Genomic DNA, 25,577 nt, shown 5'->3' on the forward strand with positions numbered 1-25,577 from the left:
TTTTCCACTAGCCCTTCTGTTCGGCGGCACAGTGCTCCAGAGTCATTAGCATATTCTGCCCACTTTCCCTTCCTTTGTCCACAGAGGCGCTGGTTTCCACTTGTAGTCATCTCAGAGACACACTTGGCAACTATCCCTCCAAATCCATTAAAAATAAAGCAAGTGCTTGCCCAAGTAATCAGAGTAGTGCAAAGACAATTCCTCTCAATGAAATGGGAAGTCTGGGGCAATGAGTTCACAAAGAGTCTACAGACGTGAGCCGCGTCCGTCACCTTACTCCGCCCCAGCCCCCCAAGCTCTTCATCCCTCCGCTTACTTTTGGGAAGCTGATGGGTGAATGCAGGGAAGGAAGCTGAAAAAGAGGGGTTCATTCATTACTCATGTATTGAAACAGCTTGAGAGATGGTCGCACATCAAATAGGTATACTGTATGTGTGTGTGTGTGCATACGTGTGTACAAGGACTCACAGCCCATGCTATATTTGTCTGTCATGGATAGGCAGTGGATAATTCCAATTTCTTACACATTTTGAGAACACGACCAGATTTTATCAGACCCCTGATCAGACAAGTTTCTTTTATGCACTTTGAGTGCATTTGTAGTTGACTGGAGGTGGGGGTAGGGGAGCTTAGCACAGCTTGTGAAAAGTAACTGTCTGCTCTGAGCCCTTTGCACTGGGGCATCTTACCCACCTGACATTGTGGGTACTTTTGTTTTCCTTGTTTGTTTATTTTTACTGTACAATACCACACCCTTTTATTACCTAACCTCTTTCTACCTGGGAAGGACCTGCCAGCGCTCTGCCTCCCCCGCCTGCCGCCCCCTCCCATCTCGGGTCTCACACCCTAGGGAACCTGGATCAGTGTTTTGAATCCCTGGACTGCTCTAGCCGTGAAACAAGACAGATCAGAAGCTAAGGCACATTTGACTGAAAAGCAGCTCTTTGCTTTCTTCTTATGCTGCTTCCCCTTCCTCTTTTCCCAAATAGATATGTAAACACAAGTATTCTTTTTGTTTAAATTTAGCAAATTGGCCCTCTGTCTGTGCCTTGATTTAGCTATTGGGCTGAGCCTTGCTCCTCCCTTCCCTACTCGGATCCCAGCCACTGGGATCTGGAGCTAGAGCTTCCAAATTGAAGCTGGCCCCAGGCCAGGTGACCTTTTCTTTGTAAGTTTCTTTCCTAAGCAGAGTTGGGGGGGGGGGGGGGGTGGAGGGGGGCGGGGAGCTGGGATCTGTTTGGTGCTGTTTGGAGGGGTAGTGAGGAAAGGAGGAGGGTGGCAGAGAGTAAAGGGCTGTTGTTAAACAGTTTCTTACCGTAAGAGGGAGTTCAGACCTAGATCTTTCCAGTTAATCGCACAACAAATTTAGCTCATCGCAATAAAAAGCCGCTCAGAACCGACTGGCTCTTTTAGGCACTGAGTCGAAACAGGATTCTTTCACCCAGGCATCGCCTCCAGTGGGATCCGCCAGCGTCCAGCACCATGTGGGTGATCAAACTTCTGCCAGTGCTGCTGCTGCAGCATGTCCTCCTACATCTCCTTCTCCTTCCCATCGCCATCCCCTACACAGGTTAGTTCTCTCTTCTTCATCATCATTATTAGTTTAACTCTCTCCTACTAACCTTTGCTTTACCTAACACTCTCTCTTTACCCTATTCGCAGCATCCTTTCTTAGCTCTGTGAGTGGTAAGGTGGTTTTAAATTTTCCTTGTCATTTCTTTTGATCTATTTCTATTTGCAAAGCAGTTAAAATGATAATTAACAGCCCCTCAGGGTGTCTCCCCCATCCCCACCCCCTACTGACCCAGCCCCTTCATACTTAGCCTCAGAGTTGTGGACTGTGGGATAGGAATAAAGTGCTAACACTGGCTGGAACTTGGCTGGTTTGGAGAAGTTTAAAGCTGTGTAGAAGGTCTGGTCTGAAGAAGGGAGAGTGATGGTCAGGACAGCAGGGAATCATTTTCTTCCAGAGGATAATTTTCCATGACAATCCACTACCCTCACATCACTTGGTCAATACTCAGAGCCAAATTATGGCTTTTTGCAGGTTTACATTTGGAGAAGGCAGGTTAAACTGAATAGATGCATGTTATGAAAATGAAAGAGAAAGCCTCCCTTCTAAGATCTCATTCTTTCTGGGTATGGATGCCTGCCCTTTTGAAACTGCAGGGCAAGGAAGGCAAACATTTGTGCGACTTTGACGAAGGCTGCAGAACTTCTTTCAGTGTCTCATTTTCTCCCCTGAATATACAGGTTGGGAAGGAGTTGCTTGGGAGTTCAGATTGCCTGAAAGTTGAGAGATTTCATTTGCTGCGTTGGGAAGTTTTCTCTTGTAATCAGGGCAAGAGGAAACATCTGCATTTGGTTGTATTATCATTGTAGTGGCTGGGATGCCAACAGGAGAAGGTAGTGAGCATCATGGGTGGGCACAGGGGAATAAAAGGATGGAACAAAAACCCAGATGGTAGACATGGACTTTTTAGAATCTAAAACAGAGAAGTGGTTATGTCTTTTGAGATAAGTTAAATATGAAATTCATCAGACCTCTGATACAGTTTCTTATACAATACAAAGGTTGGAAACATCAAGGATTTGCTAAATAATAAGAAATCATTCAATCCACCTGGCTTTCTTCTATTTTGTAAAGTGGCCCTTTGGAAAACAACATGTGGGAAGGGTCTGTTTGAAAGCATTTAGGTCCGATTTCTCAAGAGGTAAAAAAGAAGTTAGTGCAGTCACCAGGTTATCATGCTTGAGATGTGTCATGTTAAGAGATCCTTAACAAGACATTGCTGGTTTAGGGGAGTTTGAGCATAAATTGGAATCATGGCTAATATTCTGAGGGTTTTCATTTTTAATGATTAACATGTTGATGGTGTGAAATAGACTACAGGTACCTGAAATCGTCTGTGCTAATGCAAGCATGGGCAACACAGTGTAGAAAACCCAAACAGTAGATCAACCATAGACAATGTCTATTTGTTTTTGGCATGCATTATGAAGTTTTGGCAGGAGATATATATTCATAATTATATTTCACATTGGCTAATGTTGAAATGACTGCGCTTCCTGAGTATAGAGAAAATGCAGCCCAAGAGTGTGCTGGCAGGCAAGGAGAGGCCAACTGGGAATTACAGATATGCTGTGAATAATTCCTGAAGCGGATAATGCTAAAATTGTCATCAAAAGAGGGTCTGCCTTTGTTTGGGTGGCAAGTTTATTTTGATAGTTTTTTTTAATAACATTCTTCAAAATGGGAAACATGGACAGCCCTCTTAGAACATACAAAAAAAGCTTGTTCTTTTTTATACCAGCTAACAAACATTTAGAATTTTTTGTTGTTGTTACTTTCTTCAGTTATACTTTTATCTCATGCATTTATATTGTACATATTGTTAAATAATGCAATGTAGAAAAGAATTGAATACTATAATGAGGTGACAACTAGTAATGACCGAACGTACTATGGAGATATCTTATTAGAAAAAATTTAAAGAAATATTCAATACAGTGGAACCAAGCCATTTTTATAGAATTTGGTCTACAGAGAATTACCCTCCATCTCCTCCTACCTACACTGGAGACAGATACCAATTTCCTTGTAACAACTGAAGCATTAAATGAGTACCTAATATGAGGGATGTAAGATGAACAAATGAGATAAAAACCTACACTACTGAGCAAGCTCTAAAATTAAAACCTATCTAATTCTAATATGATTGACATTATTGGACTCATCTAACATGAGGAAACTGAGGTTTATCTTAGTTTAAGGGATAGAGCTGAGATTTTTACCCAAATCTATGTGAATGAAATATATGAGATTTTTAAAAAAGACTATTTATACTAAAGCCAATAGCAGTAAAGTCAGTTGAAACTGCCTTAAAAAATCAATTTTGCTAAGAACTGTAAGAAACACTCTGCTTTAGAAATACTATTATACTGTGATTGAGAGAGTTCATTTCTAGGTTAAAGGATCAAACCAAGTTTAGGCAGTACATGGTACCCCAGCTAAGTATATAAAAAGATGGGTAGTGGTACAGTCAGCACCTAAGTCAGGGGAACACAGTGACCAAAGGTGTAGAGGTGGGAGAGTACAAGAAAGGGCAGCTAACCACGTGAGGCTAGTATACTGAGTACCTGAGGTGTGTTATAGGACTTGTGATTAGAGAAGTAATGTATGATAGCATGCCCCAGGGGTGAATACTATGCTAAACTACTCTATTCTGCATGTCATGGGCAGCCAGCGAATGTTTTGAGTTGACAAGGTACCTGACGGAAGTTGTATTTCAGTATTGTTGTCTTGGTTGCTGTGTGGAGGGAGAGGGGTAGGCAAAGGAAGAGACCAGGAGGTGTCTATACAGTGAAATGCTGAACAAGGCGGGGGAATGAAAGAGAAGGAGGGACATATTTTGGGAGGCCCCTGATCTCATACTGAATCTCACTTCATTTTGTAAATATCTTTGGAAGAGATCATTATGCTGCTTCTCAAATAGTAACATTTGATTTAAGCCTGACATTATCTCTTTCTTCTTGGTATCTTTGTTGGTGATACTATTGCCTTCTCTGAAGAAGGGGAGATGATTGTGAAATCCAAGTCCTAGATAATAGCAATTAAAATCTGGACCAGTATTTATGATTCTTGTCTTTGAGAAGTTTAAAATCTCCAGTCACAACCATTCCCTTCCATCAATTATTTGTATACTTTCATCTTAACATCTTGCCACTTCAAGCTGTTAATCACTAATCATGTGGGTAGGTTTGTCAGAATGTGTGTGTGGAGCCAGATTCCTGCTTCTTTCCACACCCTGCAAATCCTTTCCTTGCATGATTTTCCTTTGAAGTCAATGGTTAGTCCATACAGAGAAGAAAATATATGAGGTACTGAGAGAAATGAGTGTGAGGCCCAGGGACCAGAGGGAGAAATGTGTCTTTCTACAAGCACCTTGATACATTTGACCCTACTCTCTGTAGGTTTTCACTACCACCTTAATGATTTCAATTCTAAAATAGGGACTTGAGGTTCTTCAGAAAATATAGCTTCCAGAATGTTTTCCCATACTGGGAGAAGAGGAAAAAGGCGTTGCAATTTAAAGTACAGGAAAACATGACAAAGTTGGAATGATCTCTAACCCTTTGATATCATTTCAATATTTTGTTTATAAACTTCAACAAACAGTCATGCACAAAAAATAGTAGGGCAAAATCTGATCCAAAGATTATTTTTGAGTTTCTTCCCAAATTAAGCTTTTAACTGTTTTCAGTAAAACAAGCATCAGTTGTTAATACATATGGAAGAGAAAGTTGAAACCGTTTTCTGCAAAGAAATTTTATTTTCGGATGCTGTGTTTGAATGACTTCTGTTTTGAATTTTTCTTTTATTGAAGAAGGAATTACTTTCATAGATGTGTGGATTACATGATGTACAACTAGCTTGAACTTCACATTTTTGAGTAATTAGTTACTGACCCAGTAGAACGGATTGAATTTTAAGGGAAAGCTTCTAAGTCATGAGAAATAAATAGTGAAAAGGTAATCCTGATATCTGTTTCCGATTGCTCTTGATTAGCTTTGTAGCCCCAGACAGGCTTTGCACCCCTATTTATTATCTAGCAGAGGGAAATTATAGATTTATTTGTTTTTATAATGTTTTTTAATCTTTAGGTGAAAGGTAGTGATGGAAAATTTTATCAGCTAGCAGGAGTAGACTACTTTTATGCAGTATAGCCACATATTAACACATTTCAATAGGACAGGTGAGGAGCTGTAGAATTACACACAACCAACAAACACACAGACCTGTTCTTTCTCTCAGCAGTCTTCAATGCTTGCTTCCTATTCCATGGTATTGAGAAAAGAAACCAGAGCATTGACCAGGGGTTTTATTTTACTTGATAATTAGTAAAACTCATATCTGACCTTAATGTTTATCTTAGACTTTAAGAATTTCTCTCTCACTTAGATATGCATAATAAATACATTATATTTGAGGTCAGTTAATTCAATACTTTAAGTTAACATAATTTATTTGAGAAATAAATATGTATACACATAGATATAATTATTTCATTTTGGTGTATAGTTTTTTTAATACATATTTGCATCTATTAGCTATATCTGTTCCTAAGAAATTTTTACAGGTAGTGAGATAATTATTATGCTATGAAACATTTCATAGCACCTGAGAAATAGTGCACTAAGGTCAAAAGAAGGAGGACCTCTTGATGAAGAAATTCATCTCCCATTAACATGGTCCTGTGGTAGAAACCAAAATTTGATAATAATTATACCACTTTTTTTGCTTATGAGAATAAGTTTCACTCTTATGCCAGATTTTAAAGAATACAATTTCAAAAACAAAAATGAAAACATTGCATTTTAATAACATTATCCATATTGGTTTCCATAGTTTAAAAAGCTCCTTTTATTTCAAATAAAATATAACTTTTATTTTTTAGATCAAGTAACTGGCATATTAGCATTTCAGGTAATTAAACAAAGTCATTCAGCAAGTCAATGAGAATGCCAGAATTGTATCATCTGTCTGCCAACATTACGTAAGACATTTGGTCTACACTCAATAAATAACATGCTGATAGATTATTTGGTTGATTGAATTTCTATGTTAAAATGTCTTTTAAATTATATCAGTTGTACCATAGCCATTCAATCTTGTAGGGCAAAGAAAAGTTAAAAATGAAAGCATTACTATAGAAATTAGTACCAGTCTTTTGGGCCTTGTGCTCTGGAGTTTTATAGAGAACAAGAAATTTAGAGGAATTCATGTTTTTTCTTATTATTGTGAACTTCAGGTTAGGAGAGACTTTAATAAGTAGCATCTGTCCATTTAATATACCAACTAGAGCCAGTGGTTGCTGGCAAACTTAAGAGTATAATGCCATTCTTGGTACCGCACCCTGCTAGCTATATTTCCAAATTTTCACTGTTTTCTTGACACATTTCACCACGTATAAAAGCCAAGAATGCATTTCCTGTTCTCATGTCCCAGTTTCTTCTCTACTAATAGTCCTAAACTAAATCTTCAGGAAATATTTACAAGCCTTAATTTCACATATTTTTTTAGAAATTCTTACCAAAAAAATGGCATCATAAGGGTTTAAGAGTGGGAGTTCTGAAGTTAAACTGCTGGGTTTCAGATAAGATCTTCTCCATCTTAAAAATGAATATATTATCACTGCCTTTGTTATAGGGTGTTCAAAGGATTAACAGGCAGAGGAGGGGCACCATCATGTCTTCATGTCTACATGTCTATCCTTATATCATAGCTGCAGTCTCTTAGACATTTGATCCTCATGGTAAAGATGGTGATCATCATTAGAAACCAGATAATTTTAGGCAAAATGAGAATAAAGAAGAAAGTTCTTGATGCTTTCATGTTAAGTAGATTACATCTTTTAGGATGTTTTAGTTTGTTTTCAAGTTTTTAAGAGGAGGTTTCATGCTACCTAGGGGCCTTGTAGAATACTTTCATGAAGAAAAATTGTATTGCTACATTAAAGGATGAAGTTTTACATCATTGGATTTGCAGCATTTGGCTTGATTTCAAGACAAATAGTTCAGTGATATAAGAAATAGTGCCCCAAAGCAAAGAAAACACTTATGTAGGAAATGAGAAGGGCTAAAATATGAATAGTATGAAATGTTTTAAAGAGCAAGTCTGAAGAATTTGTCCACTGCACCATTTTTAGTGAGAACTTTCTCACCTGTCTTTGAATTGGCTTATCTTAATTAATTAATAGTATTACTTACTTATGGACTGATTATATAAGGAAAAGACAGATTTAATCATAAAGCATGATATGATATGCCTTGATCATTGCTTTCATACTGTTTGAAGACTATCATGTTAATTATTTCCTTACAGTGTACTCTGTCCTAATTTTTAAAAACAGCCTTCATTTGAAAGAATGTAGATTAGTGACTCTAAATGACAATTTGTTTATTCTTTACTGGTTACAATATTCCTCTCTTGTTCTTAACTATCTGAGACTGTCATTCCCCACCTCACTCCATCATCAAGCCCTGAAGATCCAGTATGTTGTCAGATGAAATCATCATCTTGTAGATGATCCTTAAGGACATTTTTTTATTTTACATGAGCCTTAATGTTTATTCTCCATGTTTTTATTATTATTATTATTAATAGAAGGACAGAGGAAAAGAAGAAACACACTTCACGAGTTCAAAAAGTCATCAAAGACCACTCTATTTAAAGAAGACCCATTACTGAAGATTAAAACAAAAAAAATGAACACTGCAGACCAATGTGCCCACAGATGTATCAGGAATAAAGGACTTCCCTTTACTTGCAAGTAAGTGTCTTCATTTTGTTCTTAGGATAATTTTCCAAATAAAGCATGTACTTATTATCATCATGATTTTTTTTGTATTCAATGTAATTTGCCCTTAAAATTTTAAGCTTGGCTTTAATTTTAAACACATTACAACAGAAGACATCTCTTAGATGATGGAAATTGGAGTAAGGAAGTGCATATTAACTGATATCTTAGAATACACAGTGCCTCTGGTTATGGAATTTATATTTTCTCATCTCATAAACAATTGAATTTTAGGAACTAAAATTTAATTAGGTTGACTTTTATCTCTCAACATTTAAAAATATTCTATTCAGAGTAAACATTTTTTTTTCTTGCAAGAAGTGTAAAGAAATTTTCAGAATATAAGTTGGGCAACAGCCAAAATTTACTATAATTTAATGTCATTGTCTTTGGGGATTTAAATAAAAGGTGTTGAGAGAATTAGATTAAAAAAAAAAAAAAACAACCTAGAGGGATTGGTGTCAGTAGCAGAGGCTTTTTAAGAGAGGTTAGGGTTAGTGATGATGATGCTTTAGGTGAAAAGTGACGGAGTAATTTGAAGAGGCATGAAAGGACTCAGTTTGTTATCTTGCGCAAATCCCTGTGTGACTGCACAGGGAAGAATTCTGTACAACGTTGCCAGTGATCCCAGAGGATACAATGTAAAATTTTGGACCATGAAGGTGACAATTTCATCTGAATAGTCTTCCTAACTGCTTGAGGAAAATGCATTTCCTGGTTCTTCTCCATACACATGTCTCCCCTCACTTAACTTACCACCCATTCATTCCCTACATCATCCCACATTTTATAGGATTGAGCATGACACCCTGTGAATTTTAAATTCTACTCTATTACATTTGGGTCATGACACGTAATGTGAACACAGATTTAGTAAAGTCATGGCAAGTGGTCTTAATTCCATCTTGCCTTTCTCAGAGAAATGAGTATTATGGACCAGAGGGGAAAGGACATGGTCAGAGAAGGTCTTGAACAGATCTAGAGGAAAGAGAGACTATCTCCTTTCTCTTCATATACAGCTCCTCTGCAAGTATTTTTATAGCCAAACAGCCACTTTCAGGGAGATATTTCTTAGCAAGGAGAGTGGGGGTATTGCCTTTGCAAGTATATCCCTATGTCGATTCTGTTTCTTTCCCTGACTTTCTGATAAAATCTTGAGAGAGTTAAAGGTAAAGTAGAGAAAATCACTCTCAATCAACATCTCTGGAGATGTTCTTCTGGCACCTGAGGAGGCTGGGGGTACTCTATTGTCCTCTCTCCGGGTTGGAAGGGCTGGGCAACAGGGACTGGAGAACCTCATCTCACTATTGGTTTTTAACTCTGAATCTGAAAATACACACTCCTGGATGCACAAGTAAGGAAAGAATTGCTGCCTTTTGATTTTCACATTAATCGGCCTAAACCTATTAAAAACAAAACAAAACATAAAACTTTTTGTTGTTGTTGTTCTTTTATTTAGGAGAAACTAAAATGTGTCTGCTTCATTGGAGAACACATGTGACATGACTAAGAAATTTTTACATATCTCATGTATATGAGGTTTTATATTTTCCTTCCATATTCTGGTTGTATTAAATTTAGTCACATGTAATAATAACCATGTCCAGCCCAACTTCTGCCTGGAAATTGTGTCATCCTTGTAGTTCATCTATTGCATTATGGGTATATTATACATATGTGTTTGGAATCACTAAAAACATTAGTTATTCAGAATTAAATAGACATACTGTGATACTCTGAAATTAGATTCTTAATGGATGAAAGGATCTTTTTGCTGACTTGTTATATGAACTAGAATCATTGGAAAACAATGGCAAATCGAGGAAAATGTTTGGAAAATACTGATAAAGCTGTGTGAAAGTATCTGTAATTGAGTGGTCAGGGGGTGGAATATTCTCAAATACTGTTTTCTTTTGAGAGGGGATCAATAATATTGATTTTATAGAGATTGAACTTTTTCTTTGTTGGGTTGGAAAGATGACCAGAATGCCTGATTCTAAGCTCTTCAGAAAATTGCTCTTCATCAATTGGCTCAGGAGAAAAACACAGGACGCTTTTCTCTCCTGCCATAAACAACTAGAAAACTAGACTAAATAAATTTATAAAATGCAGATGAAAATTAAAATAAGCATAAGATAAAGATTTGTAAAGCCAAACTTAAAAGAAGATATAACTCATGAAATTTGACAGTTTGAATCCAGTCCAAATGGAGGTGTAAAGATATAAGGAAGCACTTTCCTGAGAGAATATATAGAGAAAAACTAAATGAAATCAGACTGGAAACCCTGTCCCCCACTTTCCAGATGTAATCATATCAGTTTTCACAGAGAAAAATCTTGCATGTTACTAATGGGGCTCCTGCAAGGTGATCTCATGTCAAAGCCATATGGAAAAGTAGCTTATATATGTGGTACACTTTTATTTTAACATGAAGTTAAATGGCAAATTATTTAGTCTATAGCATTAAAATTTATTTTTAGATGTTTAGTTTTTTTCCCCATGTATTTTTATCTATGTTTCCAAGGTTATTTAACACCCTCCCTGACACCCTACTATAGGGACATAGGGAATTTAACATGTATTGCATAAGCATACAGTCAACCAGATCAAAATTTATGTCTATTATTAGCCAATTCTATCTTATCAAGTTTATTCTGCCACAGCTGCAAAAATAATTGTATGACTTGCTCTTAATTACTATTTCAGCTGTATAATGTTTTTATAGGTAGTTATTTTGAAATATCTATATGTAAATCAAAGCACAAAATTTATGAATGTAATGTTCTGAAGTTAGAGATATAGAATGCAATATAGTAAATAAAACAAAATAATATTTCTAAAATTTTATAATGTCTTTTTATATTTGTTTTATAAAACTTATTTTCCCTTATTTAATAATATTTTAAAGTTGTCAAATACTAAGAAATAAATTACTAAATTGAAATATCTAAAATTAAAAGATTATATTTTTTCAAAAATACATGGACTGGACGTAAAAATTCTTATTTTTAGAAAATATGTGTACTTTTAAAAGTTAGATACTTGTACATGGTAGCATTGTAAGTACCATAGTGAGAAATTTTAATACAATTTCTTAAAGGAAGGAAAATAGTTCAGAATTCCAAAATCATTTTTTGTATTGTAAAAAATGGTAACATTTAAAATGTAGAGGATTTTATCAAGTACTTTACTATTCTTGGTTAATACATTTTTACATTAATCATTTTTATTCAGAAAGACATTTATATTGCCCTCCTTGGTTAAACCATGTGCCCATTCTTTAAAAATTATAAAAGAATAGTATTCCTTCTTTTCATTCAGATGTTTTTTTCAGGGCCTTTGTTTTTGATAAAACAAGAAAAAGATGCCTCTGGCTCCCTTACAACAGCATGTCAAGTGGAGTGAGAAAAGTGTTTGGCCATGAATTTGACCTCTATGAAAACAAAGGTAACTGGCCTCTCCCTAAATGTCATAATGAAATAAAGTATAAAGTGTATGTAATTTCCTGTCACAGTGCTCTTTCCCACTGATTTTTCTATTATATACTGGATTTGTTATGCAGCTAATTCATTCATTAAGACAGATGACATGAGGACCTTAATGATATTCACTATGATACTTCGGAGTAAAAAGTTAATTTCCCCAACTTTCTATAAATTGATTATCTCTTCTCTCTTTGTCTATTTCTAGGAGCTTCTCCTAGAACTGGTATTCTCCATGTTATGCTTTAGAAAGTGCCACCTAAAGCTATCACTTGAAGACATCTTATGTTACAGCAAATTTGGGGCTTATTATAGTATTTTAAATTTTAACAGCTTCCAATAGCTAAGTTATAGTAATGATTGTTGATAATAAAAAAGTGGATATATTGAAAAAATTAGTTGGATCTATTAGTTGGATCTATTTCTAATTATTATGTTCTTCAAAAAATAATTGAGACCAAATTACTTGTTAATTTGTCTATGTTGGTATTCTGATATTATATCCACAAGATATTTACTTTATTCAAAAGCAGAACTATATAAATAATTGAAGAATGTTAAATAAATGTGAATTTAACAAAATAAATCTCCCATCACAAAAAATAACCATGGATTGTATTTATGATAATAATATTTATTTTAATTTCAATGTTTCTTTAAATCATATTGTTTTACTATTTGGGTATTTGTTAATATAAACATATTTTCTTATTAATAGGGTATATGTCTAAATTAAATTAAGATTAATTCCTGGTAGAAAATAAATTAATCTCTATACATCCCGAAAATTCTACAAATTCAAAACATTACTCATCATCTAGTATAAGACAGTCTTCAGTCTTCTAGGTTGCTAACGATTGTATTGTAGTTGATAGAATTATATTGTTTGACAGATATAGACAGCATGTTTCAATTTGATTGCCCTATAATTTAATAGTTGAAATGTTAGCAAAATATGAAAAAAATCAGCATAATGTAATATCTCTTTCACACACATTCGTGCATTTACAAAAACCAACACAATTTTACTGAGATAAAGACAAATTAGTTATTTTTATTATCTTAAAGTAACTTTCTGAATTCATTATAGTTTTACAAATGACTTAATTTTCACTTTTAACATTTTCTTAACATGATCTGCATGGTTGAGCAAATCATTGTGCCTATTTAAATTTGTCTGGGCATACAAGGATACTAAATTGTAATGAAAAAAACAAACAATACAGATAAAAAATAAATTTGGCAGTTGACTGTAAAGACTATGTTAAGTATATAGGCCAATTTCTGCAGTAATCTAGGTATTTGCTCACAAAATGAAACTTCTCAGTAGTCTTTTTTTGTTTGTTTTGAATTATTCTGAAATGTATTATTTTGAAAATACTAGTAGAAGCTTTAGGTAACATATTTTAATACGATCTGAGATTGTTTTTAAGCATTAATTGCTTAGAGATATGAATGAGAATTTCTTTTTCTTTTAAACATATACAGCATAGTTCACTCATAGCATTTTTCTCTGCTTTCTTCTGATAGATTATATTAGAAACTGCATCATTGGTAAAGGACGTAGCTACAAGGGAACAGTATCTATCACTAAGAGTGGCATCAAATGCCAGCCCTGGAATTCCATGATACCCCATGAACACAGGTAAGAACAGCATGAAAAAGAGAAGATAAACCTGTTACTCCTTCAGATTAATCCTACATGTAGTTCTATAACTTAGCCAACTTTGCTTAATTATATTAGGCCAAGAATTATGTGAACTCATGACTGACATTTAGCCAAAAACTAATAAGTTTATCATTAAGGTGTGGCCTAGTGTTATTTTATATCAAAACCTCAATTTTTAGCCCTGGCTGGGTAGTTCAGTTGGTTACAGTGTTGCCCCAACATGCCCAGGTCACAGGATCTACTCCCAGCAGGCACATAAAAGAGTCAACCAATGAATGCATAAATAAGTGGAACAACAAATCAATGTTTCTATCTTTCTCTTTCTCCCTTCCTCTCTCTCTCTCTCTCAAATCAATAAATTTAAAAAATAAAAATAAAAACCCCCAAGTTATAGATCTTGGTGTTTGTGAAAAAGGAATGAAAATGTAACTTTAAAAAAAGATCTTATCCCTACTTTGCCTTTGAGAAAGTTCATCACTCTGAAGCTGAAGTGAAGAGGTTGACTATATAAATTAGGGATGGACAACATTCTGACCTTACCCTGTTCAAGGAAAAATGTTCTTTAACTTGGTGGTTCTCAAACTTGGCTGCACATTAAAGTCACCTGCTAGAAGCCCTTAATGAATTCTACCACTGAGGTGTCAACATAGACCAATTAAACCAGAGTCTCTTGGAGAAATAACCCATGCACCAGCATTGTTTTATAATGCTTCCTAAATGATTCCAAAGAACAGTAAAAATTGAGAACCTTTGCTAAAAACTCATGTCTCAGGTTGACCAGCTTTCCCATCTTCCCTATAGCCCAATGACTGGAAAAGCTTTTCATTCCTTAGGAATTAAATGTCTATACTTAAGGATTCTGTTCATTATAACAGATGAATGCTATTTGAAGATGAATAAACATAATATCCATAGGCTCATTAGCCTGGAAGTTTTAATCCTAATGGAGAAACATAGATATCTACTAGCCACTAGAGAACTAAATATAGCGAGTTTTCAAAATTTATTTCACAAATAATTTTAACAGGAACTAAAGTAGTTGAAAATAGCTCTCCTTGGTTGTTACATGCATTAGAAGATTTAGTTTATCATGTGCCAGTTGCCTTGCTGAGCAGTATACCTACCTGGTTTATGTCATTTAATTCTCCCAAGAACCACATAGTAGGGGGTTTTATTAATTCTATTATATATATAGTGAAACCGAAGCACAACGAGCCTCAGTAACTTTTCAAAGTCATTCACAGCTAGTAAGTGGTTTGGCCAGAATCTGAGTCCAGCTAGTGTCACCCTATAACCTTTGCTTTTAACGACCATGGCGTGATACACTTAGCAGGTCAGTAGGACACGTGCTGTGACTTGTTTTTACAATAGTGAGGATAACTTTGCCTTCATGAATCCACTTTTTATTCCATTTCATTAATTTTTGCAGTGTATAATTATGTAAGATGATTTTATGTCAGTAAACACAAAGGAGGTAATTGGCCCACATACAAAGAAAAAATTTGTTGCTCCACATTGGGATCAAAACTGTGATCTCAGCCTAATTAACACCAACTAGAAATTGTTCAGACTGATCACTTTTACCGTATTTCAATAACAGAAAACATTATTTTTTCGAAATTATTTACTTTTAATTATATACAAATATTTCTGCAACCTAGTATTGTCCTTCTGTTACAAAAACAAACAATACAATTGGCTTTGTCCTATCATAAGTATTTGGATGGTGTCACTCCCAGGATAGTGAGGAAACCATTTTATTTAAACAGATAGATCAATGCTTTTCATGAACAAAGGAATAGCATTTGAAATCAATCCTGCCCTAGTCCAGGAGAGTGCCTTGGACTGACCCAGTAGAGGTCTTATTTCAACCCAAATTCTCCATGATTGTGATTCTCTGCTAGAGGAGTAAATCTGAAATAGATCTCCCTGGGAACAGACTTTCCAGTCCAATCAGCTATTTTTCCAACAAGGATTTCCTTGAGTTAGGACTGAGAAGATCTTGTACATTAATCAAAAATATTTAAAATACAATGGGAGCAACACTTACCATCAATGAACAGATTATTGCAATATCTGCATGATAGCTTAACATTTTTAAGTGTTAACTAAAGATTAACTTCATGGGAAATGGAAAGAGAAATATATATGTCTCTGTCTAGAGGAATGATTTGCTGTTGACTCCCTAGATTGAAATATTTTATAAGTGGCTTAATGGGAAGATGATGATAGATGATGAAATTAGTATAGAAGCTTAACTAGAAAATCAGGTGACCTGATATCTACATCTCTATCCTTCATTGGCCACCCTGCATTCATTAATAAAGCAGATGATGGAACAGATCAAGTTTCCTATGAACACAGTTTATATTAAAAGAAAAGAAAAGGTGACTAGCACTCCAAAAGATCTAATTTATATTTCAAAGTACCTTTACATATAACTCAATTTTAATTATGTCTTACTATCTCTCTTAAAGCCTTGCTAACAAGGGCAAAGAACAAAATACAGTATATATGTAGTAAAGGTCTATTACAGAGCCTATTGATTGGCACATAGATTTTGTATAACAGATTTTCATAAACATTTGTTGAATGAACACAAGTAAGTGAAAAGAATGGGACTAGGCTTCACTCCTCAATCACGTATGGGATGCTAAAGAAAAGCATGCTAACCCCACAAAACAAAAGAAAACCAGTTAATTTGGATAAAAAGCCAAAGAATGAGGAGATGACCCAGAATGCTCCTTTCCCTGCATGCCTTAAAGAGCAATTTGATATTCATTGATGCAGAATTATGGAAAGGAGCACACCTTTTCTCTTCATTTCTCATTTTGTTAACTCCAGTGGAAAAACCATATTCATCTTTCAGTCATATTTAGGTTTGATTTCTACTTTATCTCCCTTCCTACTTTCATTTTTCCTACTATACCATTTACTGATTAATTCACTGTGTTTTCACAGCTTCTTTTTGGCTTTAAAACCCACTGGAAATGTATATGTGTGTGTATATTTATTTGTGTGTGTGTGTGTGTAGAACAAAAATCTTCCCTAAAACTGTTGATATTTGTATTCATTTAACATGTGCTAAATCTATTAGTTCCTTTTATAGTTTTTATTTATTGATTTGAGAGAGAGAGAGAGAGAGAGAGGAAGAGGGAGAGGAAGAGGGAGAGAGAGCAAGAAAGATCCATTTGTTGTTCTTCTTATTTATGCATTCATTTGTTGATTCCTGTATGTGCCCTGACTGAGGACTGGACCTGTAACCTTGGCATATTGGGATGATGCTCTAACTAACTGATCTGCCTGGCCAGGGTGTATTTAGTTTCTTAAGTAAAGTTAATATGTAAAATGATACAAAATAAAGGACCTCATAATAATCCAATTCACTGCATTCATCTTGTAAATCTAGAAGTTGAAAACCCAAAGAGTAAATATATATATGTATATTTACATGGTAGCAATGTAGGTTTTTATTAATAACTTATTCTTACTACTCTATTGAGCTTTTCCATAAGATAGAGTTATAAGGGAATTTTCTAAGGTAAATTTGCTTAATGCATTATGTTACAAAAAAACATAAGATCAGTTTTGATTCTATCAAAATGATGAATATTTCATTATAAATCTACTATGAAAAGTTGGAGAACTAACAAAAACAAACAAAAATAAAATTTAAGCAATGGCATAAACAAAAGGTATCCTAAATTATTCTGGAATAATGGGGCTAAAACTAAGACACAGATGACTTCTTTTAACTTTGAAAATTAAAGCTGTTAGGAAACTGTGAAGTCATTATGATTTTTATTGTATTACTCTGCTGTGCTTCATGTTCAAGTGCAATTTGCAATTTTATTGCAAAATGTTGCTTAGTACCTGATGTACATCCACATTCATAATGATGATTTTTTTCATTAGAAGTTTCAATGTGAAAGGAACACATTTGAATGGTTTCTAACAACAGACTGATATCCTTGGACTTTTAATACTATTTAGAATTCAGAAGTCAGTAAAAGTAGAAAAAAAGGCTTTATAGTAAAAATGGAATTTAATATTGAAAATGCTACCAGATTTTTAAAAAGTGTTTACTAATGTTATCTACAAATGTACATTCTTTATTTATGATGTTTTTGGTACCATCTAGCAGACAAATGCAACATCATTGAGATCAATGCCACAGCAGTACGAAGAATAAAAAAGTTTTTGATTTCTGATATGGTGTTGAAATACTTTATGCTAGTTAACAAAACTATGACTAGGGCATTAGAAATTTTAAATGAAAGTGATGTATTGCAATCTCTGCACCCAATGGCCCACTATTAGGAACTAAACCTGGAAGCACAAAGTCTCAGTCACAGTGAAAATAACTAAAATTTTTGAAGAGAAGAGCAATTATGTTCTTTAGTTCCACAGAGCAAAGACTACTAAGTGGAGTGTGCTTAATAATAGATAGCATTTATTGTCAATTACTCTGTCATCTCTTAGAACTTTGCAAACAACCAGGTAAGGTGTAAGATGTTGTAAGTTATGGTTATATTTATTGTAAAGGTAAGCTAACAGGCTGAGAATAAATTACCCACCAGCTCTCCAGTCAGTAAGAGAGTTGAAATTCGAGTCCAGATTTAATTTGATTGTAGACCTTTTGTTCATGTTCATCAATCTATTTCCCAGTTGTGCAGAAAATAAGAGGGCTATTCTTCATAATAAAAGCAAAAAACAAACAAGTAATTATGTGGGATAAGCAGTGTAATTGTGAAATTTCGAGGTCAGTTGCAGTGTTTCTCCGGTTCTCTCCTCAGTAGCCTGGCTCAATCGCTTGCTGTCTCTGAGTGAGGCTTTGAAATTGTGGTTCAAACAATGCTCATTAGGTTCTCTCATGTATAGCTTTTTGCAAATCCAGAGATGAATAATTCTTCATGATTTTGAATATGTGATTAAGTTAGGTAAATGTTTATAAAATTTAAGGATTTTTAAGATTGGATGCAAATGACAATTCAAGTTAATATACTGGATGGGGCAAAAGCGGGTTTACAATTGTTCATATGGAAAAATAATACAGTAATTAATACATAACAATACAAGAATAAACTCTGTGCTTTGCATACTCACAAAAACTACAAACCTGCTTCCCCCCACGCTATTTATGGGATGTCCGAAATAGAATAAAGTTTTCTCTACTTTAAGGAAAAATATACCCACTAATTAGTAAAAATAATAGACCAAAGGTAAAGTTGCATGCGCTTATACTGTAATGATTATCATTTTAAAACTAGCTTTTTGCCTTCGAGCTATCGGGGTAAAGACCTACAGGAAAACTACTGTCGGAATCCTCGAGGGGAAGAAGGGGGACCTTGGTGTTTCACAAGCAACCCAGAGGTACGCTACGAAGTCTGTGACATTCCTCAGTGTTCAGAAGGTAAATGAACCTGAATGCCGTGTGGGGGCGCTCTGCTCCTCCTTTGTGTACAACTGCAGCTCGCGTGAAAGGTTGACAAAAACGAATCAAATCCCCCATAAATATGTTGTTCATTCAAATACAACTATGGAGAGTTATTTGAGCATGTTATGCAAAGTTTTAAAAACCGAATGTCGAATAATGGAGCGAGTTATTGGTCTGTGAGTTTTAATAGAGCCTGAGGCATTCTTCTGGGGAGAGTAAAAAGTGTGGGCTTCTTCATTTACTATCTGGAGCTAGCATACCTCAAAATCTGTTCCCATACATCAGCTGAAAGGAGCTAAATGAAGCTTACTCCTTTATGAGTAAAGCTAATTCTCTATTCATCCAGCTCCTGCTTCCACAGAAATTTTGTCAAACCTACTCCGAAGTGGTGCCGCAAGGGTATAGGGACCCAGAAGAGAATATGGGAGAGGTTCCCTGGAATTGGATACACCTGTGTGCATTTTGGTGCAAATGGGACTGGAACCAAATCTAACACATAGACTGGAACACCATTCAGAACAGTATCTGAAGAGATTAAAGTTGTCCTGAAGGCAGGCACCCTAAATCCATGTCTATGTTTTTACCTCCTCTCACAGCGTAAGAGGGCACTGCCCTTACTTTGCAGTGGAAAACTGAATGACTAACAAGAAGGAAGAGTAACCATTTCAGCACTGCATGTGGTTTTACTTTTCTTAGTTATCTGACTACCAAAGACCCGGCTTTTTAGTTCTGTCAGACACTAAAATTTGAAAATCCAAATGAGACATGGATTAAATTCTGATAGAAATTCAGTAGGATTTTGAAGTACTTGTGGGTGGGGGTCTGCTGAAATCCTGTCCAATTTTTATAGTAAGGTATCCTACCAATTTGTTATTAACAATCTTTTTTCTTTCATAAATATCAATTTAATATTAGGTTGATATTATCAAATAAAAAGACCATTTGTTAGTTAATTGTCACAGAAAAGGTGAATGTGTTTTCTGTTGTCAGTTAATTTAAAATTCTTGACTTCATGTGCTAGAGCCAGTTCCATCTGTTTGTAAATTCTTACTTTTCATTCATTCCATATCATACTCTGTTCACTATAACCTCTTCGTTGTTTTCTTTTCTTTTAAAAATAATAAACTGATCTGTGATAACGTTATGAACAAGTCTGTTTTGTATGAATAAGTCTGTAATTAATGTTTGTCTTAAATTTACACATGAAAAAAAATAACCTACTTTTTAGAAACTCTCCATTATCACAGCGTTCTGATGTTGCACATCACTGGTTTTTTCTGACCTGGAAACGTACTTTCAAGGGAAAGTAACTTGGTCAAACTGTAAACAGTTTAGCATTTATGTTACCTACCTAATTGTGTGAGGATGTGATTTTTCAACCCCTGGCTTATAAGAACTTTCATCAAAATACACTGGTATAATTATGAACTGAAAGACAAAGTAGAGTAAATGTGCTAGAAAAGAAGTAATTGTGAAACTCACATTTCGTGTTATTCTTATGTCATTATACTATACATCTCTAATATCCTCTAATCATTTGAGGTCATTGCATCTCCCTTGAGAAGATCATTGCTCATTAGTATAATGGTACATGATGCTGTTGGTTACCATGTCACTGAAGGTTGCAGATATGCTTTTTCTGGAAATAATTAGAGATCTCACAGTAGCAGAATAACCCTCCTGTGAGAGAAGTAAACCAACACCTGCGCTATAGGCTAAACATATTTCAGGGAGTATGAACTGAGCTGTGATTCTCGAATTAATTTTATAATGAACAATGTTTTAGCAGGATTTTAATAAAGAGGATATAAAATATGAAGCATTGTCAATACATTAATAAAAACAGCTTTTTATAAAATAAATAGTTAAAATACACAAGATAATGTACTTATCATGTAAATATCTATTAAAATACAAATATGAGGAGGAAACCTCAAAATCCAGAATGCTACTTTAATCTATGGATATACATTTATTAAATGGCAATTAACAAGGGTTGCAACATTATGGATGAGGTAGTAATGATCAAATCATTTTGTATGTTTAAAATTAAGCATGAAAAATACCTGAGGTCAAACTTTAAACTGTTCTTTTAAAAAGACATGTAGAACAATATATACTTTTTTTGGAAATACTTATAACAAACACTTAACTAAAGAATCATATGAAATTTGTCTGAAAGTTCGGTTCATAGAGGATTATATATATATATATATTCTGACGTTCAATGGTTAATATTATTTTCTTATAATTTAAGCCTTTGAAATATAGTAAGCATCCCCATAGAAAATATTTTTTCATATTTAAAATATTATATAATTATGTAATGGAAAAAGGACATTAATGTTTGATTTGAAGAGTGTAGAAAACCGAGGTATGAAAATCTAGTGTCTTATTTTAACATTTGCTTGGGATTTAAAATAAAGCCACCACTAGTCATTGGAACAGATGTTTTTTTAATGATTGCCAAATATTCAAGTAAATACATTTTAAGCAATAATCATTAATTTTTAATGTCTTAAAGTTAAAATATCAAGTAATACTGCCATAACTTGATGTGTTAATTCCATAGTCTGAGTGGACAAAGAAGTTTAAAAACAAAGATTTAAATAAAACTATTATTTATAAATATGGATTTGTGAGAATATCCATATTTTAAACATTCAGTCTTTCTGAAGTAATCACCAGCATGGAATTTTCAGAGAGATACCTTGAAAATATCTATTTTAGTCTGCAACTCAGATCACCTGTGCTTTTATGGTCAAGAAAAATGGAAAACAGTATTTTTGAGAGAGTTGGTTAATAAGAAAGATGTTAAGTTAATTATACTTATGATACAATTTGTGTATAGTTTTTATAGTTTTCTACTACTATTTAGGTCAGAGTTATATTTAGAAAATTTTTTCCACTTTTTAATAGAAATATTTAGTGTGTGTTTATGTGATCTGGAACAATATTTTACATTTTATTTTGGTTTTGTTTTAAATGGAAGAACTTGCTAGAAGGGTTAAATAATACACTGGCTATAACAGAGATAGCCAACAGAAAATAGAACAGGGGGAGCAATCCTCACTCTCTTGTACTGTTGTATAGGCTATGATTTATCCTGGTTCCTTGAGTAGGTGGACTTGGTTTCTGACTGTACTGCTTAACTTTAAATGGGAGAACGTAAGAAGAATCTTAGAATTCTGAAAGTTTGAAATATGACTGTGAGCTAAAATTTTGGCATTCTTGAGTTAATTTCTATGACTAACTTGATGGTTTGATGCAATGGTAAAACAACAAACTTTAGCCTTGGAAAAGATGACCAATCTACTTGCTTTGCCATGGCCTCCTTTTCCATATCATCCAATAGGTGAAAGTCCAACAGGTGGGCAGCCTACTGTTGTAAACAAGAGGGTAAAGGGTAATTAGGGCAATGTTAAAAAAGTCAGGGAGCCTAACTTCCTAAAATTATTGCTATCAGTTTAATTTAAAGTATGACCAGTTAAAGTGTATAAGGAACATGTTAAAATACGTAGAACACGAAGGCAATTAGGGAGAATGGAAAGAACACTGAACTAACTGTAAGTCAGAAGACCTGTGTTCCAAGTACAAGTTTGACATATTCTGTTTTAGGTAAGTCCTTTAAAATTTTTGTGAGTTTTTCCTCACTAGAAAGATTAAATAATTTATTATATATTAAAATCACTGAATAATAAAAGAATATATAACAATAATATATTTAACATCTCACTCTATCACAGAATACATTTAATTTTTGCCCCAACAACAACGTTCATTGACTACCAGAATCTAACATTATTCTTTAAATTTTTTTCTTTTAACTTTTGTTTATGCTATTCCAATTGTCCCAATTTTTCCCCTTTACCCATCTCCACTCAGCCTGTCCCCCTTCCCACAATCAATTCCCATTTAATATTATTATTATTAACCTTTATTACTTTAAAAAATCTCACTAGGTCTGAAACTGCATCTGTAATTATCTCTTCACTATAAACATAACATACTAATTCATAATTCTATACCATTTTGCCCCTTTATAGCTTATCCAACTCTCATCCATCCTTCATGGAACAAGTAAAATCCATTCTCGTCCGAAAAGCCATTACTGCTGAACACTTATAACTTTTAGAGTAGAGCAGATTACCTACAAACCTGCTACTCGACATGAGGTCCATGGACCAGAAGCATCAGCATTCACAGGGAGCACCCCCACCTCCAATACACTTTGTGAGAACTCACCCTTTAACAAGATCTCAAAGTGACATGTTATGCATATTAAAGTTCGAAGCATTGGTCTACCACACTCAACCTAGAAAGTTGTCATAAGAAAATTAAAAATCTTAAAGTCCAGAAAAAAATGTTTCATAATGATCCCCATAGTACAGCTTCCTGAAAATAATTTTATTTACTCTCATATAAAGCGATATATTCTTATAAACTGCACTTGCTGAAAGAGACAAAGTAGGTATATTCTAATTCCTTGAGTGCTATATACAAAGTTGGAAATTGCATATCTGATACTGATCTCTTATGTATGACCATAGTATTTTATCCTACTTTTTCATTTAATTACATTCAATTTTTTATTCAATTTCATTTATTTCATTACAAAGAAGCAAAAAAATAATGATAAATATCACATCATTTTCTGTGAAGATATCAAGTCTTATATTCTTTTTAAAAGAGCGACTAAATAAATCTGTACCTCATTCCAATGGAAAGCTGAAATGTGATAAGGCACAATCTATGTTGAGCGTTTCAGTGTGGAAATGACCTTGGCCAAACAGAGAACCTTTATCCATATGCTCTTGGACCCCTCTTATTTATAGTTCAGATGCTTACTGACTGTAGTCTGGTGAATCTCAGGATCAAATAAGAAGCAGCTAAATTGGTCCCCATCTTAGTGCACAAATTAAAGTATATTAAAAGGAGATGGATCAAGCCAAACAGTTTCATGCTTTGGGAAGTTAATAGTTAATGCCCTATTAGATTATAAAAATCAAAGGTTCAAAAGTGATTATTCTGCTATTGTATCCTAAACCATTACAAATGTTCATTAGGCTAGATCTTGGTAGATAAAACTAAACATTGATATCTTTGCTCCCTTTCAGCTACAATTAGATGATCAGTGATCACAAGATACAAATGATGTGTTTGGGGAAGTTTGCCTTATCTGTAGGAAAGCCAAGCAATGATTTATTCCACAGGTTGCCTGCTGTGCTACAAATCAACCTGTCCATTTGAGACGTCTCTTTTTTAGCTAGTTGATGTGATTCAGAGTTTTCAGTGTGACTTAAGAGGCCATCCAGAAGAGAACTATTAATTAACCATATAGAATCATCAGTAAGATCCTGCATAACTAGATCAGTTTATACATTTTAAAAACAGTGAGTACAAGGAGTTCAATATCAGGTCAACTTCCATCCTAAGCTAGATAAGAATAAAGCCTGCCCAGTTATTCAACATGGATGTTCATTAACAGAAAGGAGCTGTCATTTCTTCTTGTAAAGTATTTGTGTTATTTGAATAGCACCAGATTTCTATCCAATCTATCTTGCCCTGATTTTGGCATTAGCTGTAGAAGTAAGATGTATATTCCTTTTCTGGGTATGTAATTGAAGGGTAAATTGAGAGAGGAGCATAATTGTACTGACAGTATAGATACTGCCATTCCTCATATTTTAGACCAGTTAAGAGAAAAACAGCAAAGCTCTATTTGATTCCAGTTCCTAAGTACCCTTTGGACAGTTATTGAAAAATTAGGAAGGTAGTGTCCTGGCCCTATGATAAATCTATATGACACTAAGTATAAAAATTCCATTTAAGCTATATGAAAAGTTCTGTAAGCAGTATTTTATGTTATTTTTTATGGACATTAAGCCCTAATTTAAAGTTAAAATTATATGTAAGATTTTCTAAAAATCTCTTTGCTAAATAGGTGATTTACTATTCTTTAAATAAAACAGTGGTGCTCTTGATTTTTCCCTCAGAAGCAATTAACATGCCATACTTTAATTTTATTAGTGGAATGCATGGCCTGCAATGGGGAAAGTTATCGAGGTCCCATGGATCATACAGAATCAGGCAAGATTTGTCAGCGCTGGGATCATCAGACGCCACATCGGCACAAATTCATGCCAGAAAGGTAAGATACCACCAAATCACGCTATCAATGATCGATTTCTCAAAATTTTTTGCTCCATAAGAAACTGAAATAGACATTCTTTTTATACGATGTACTCTGGAAAGCCTTGGACGAAGGGACTTGTGACAAGGTATATGTGAATTCTGGTGCACCTTCAATTGGTCTTGGCTGATGAGATTAATATTCCCAGAAATCAGGATGGTCCTGCTGAGCATCAGTGGAACGTGAAAGAGAATCATTAACAGAAGCTTCCTCTTTCTCTTCCATATCAGAAAAAAGACAGGAGCCCATTTAATAGTGACCACTTTGACAAGCTTGAGCTGTGAGAAGAGGCATTATTGCTAAATAGAAGTCAATCTTCTAAAGCCACATCTTCTGTGAGTTAGGTACAGTGGGCTCACATGAATGACAACATGACAGGGGTCACGCCCATGGAAAGGGAATGAAAGGTAGAGTAATCAGTTTTTTGGTTGCTTTA

General features: G+C 34.4%; 1 protein-coding gene across 2 annotated transcripts in view; it reads left to right on the forward strand.

The window, feature by feature from the left end:
- Positions 1 to 1,348: 1,348 nt before the first annotated feature.
- Positions 1,349 to 25,577, forward strand: part of HGF (hepatocyte growth factor) — a 74,428-nt gene continuing 50,199 nt past the window's right edge. The window contains exons 1-6 of one of the 2 annotated variants that reach the window (XM_090286719.1): positions 1,349 to 1,570; positions 8,168 to 8,333; positions 11,695 to 11,807; positions 13,373 to 13,487; positions 18,797 to 18,924; positions 24,979 to 25,099. In XM_090286719.1, coding sequence (XP_090142845.1) covers positions 1,483 to 1,570; positions 8,168 to 8,333; positions 11,695 to 11,807; positions 13,373 to 13,487; positions 18,797 to 18,924; positions 24,979 to 25,099 — 731 coding nt within the window. In that variant the 5' untranslated portion in view covers positions 1,349 to 1,482. Of the gene's footprint in view, positions 1,571 to 8,167; positions 8,334 to 11,694; positions 11,808 to 13,372; positions 13,488 to 18,781; positions 18,925 to 24,978; positions 25,100 to 25,577 lie in introns of both variants that reach the window. The other variant, XM_090286718.1, reaches the window with a different exon arrangement.

Source organism: Furipterus horrens, unplaced genomic scaffold, assembly GCF_987537825.1.
Source record: "Furipterus horrens unplaced genomic scaffold, mFurHor1.1.pri manual_scaffold_9, whole genome shotgun sequence".
In the NCBI taxonomy this organism is placed as follows: domain Eukaryota; kingdom Metazoa; phylum Chordata; class Mammalia; order Chiroptera; family Furipteridae; genus Furipterus; species Furipterus horrens.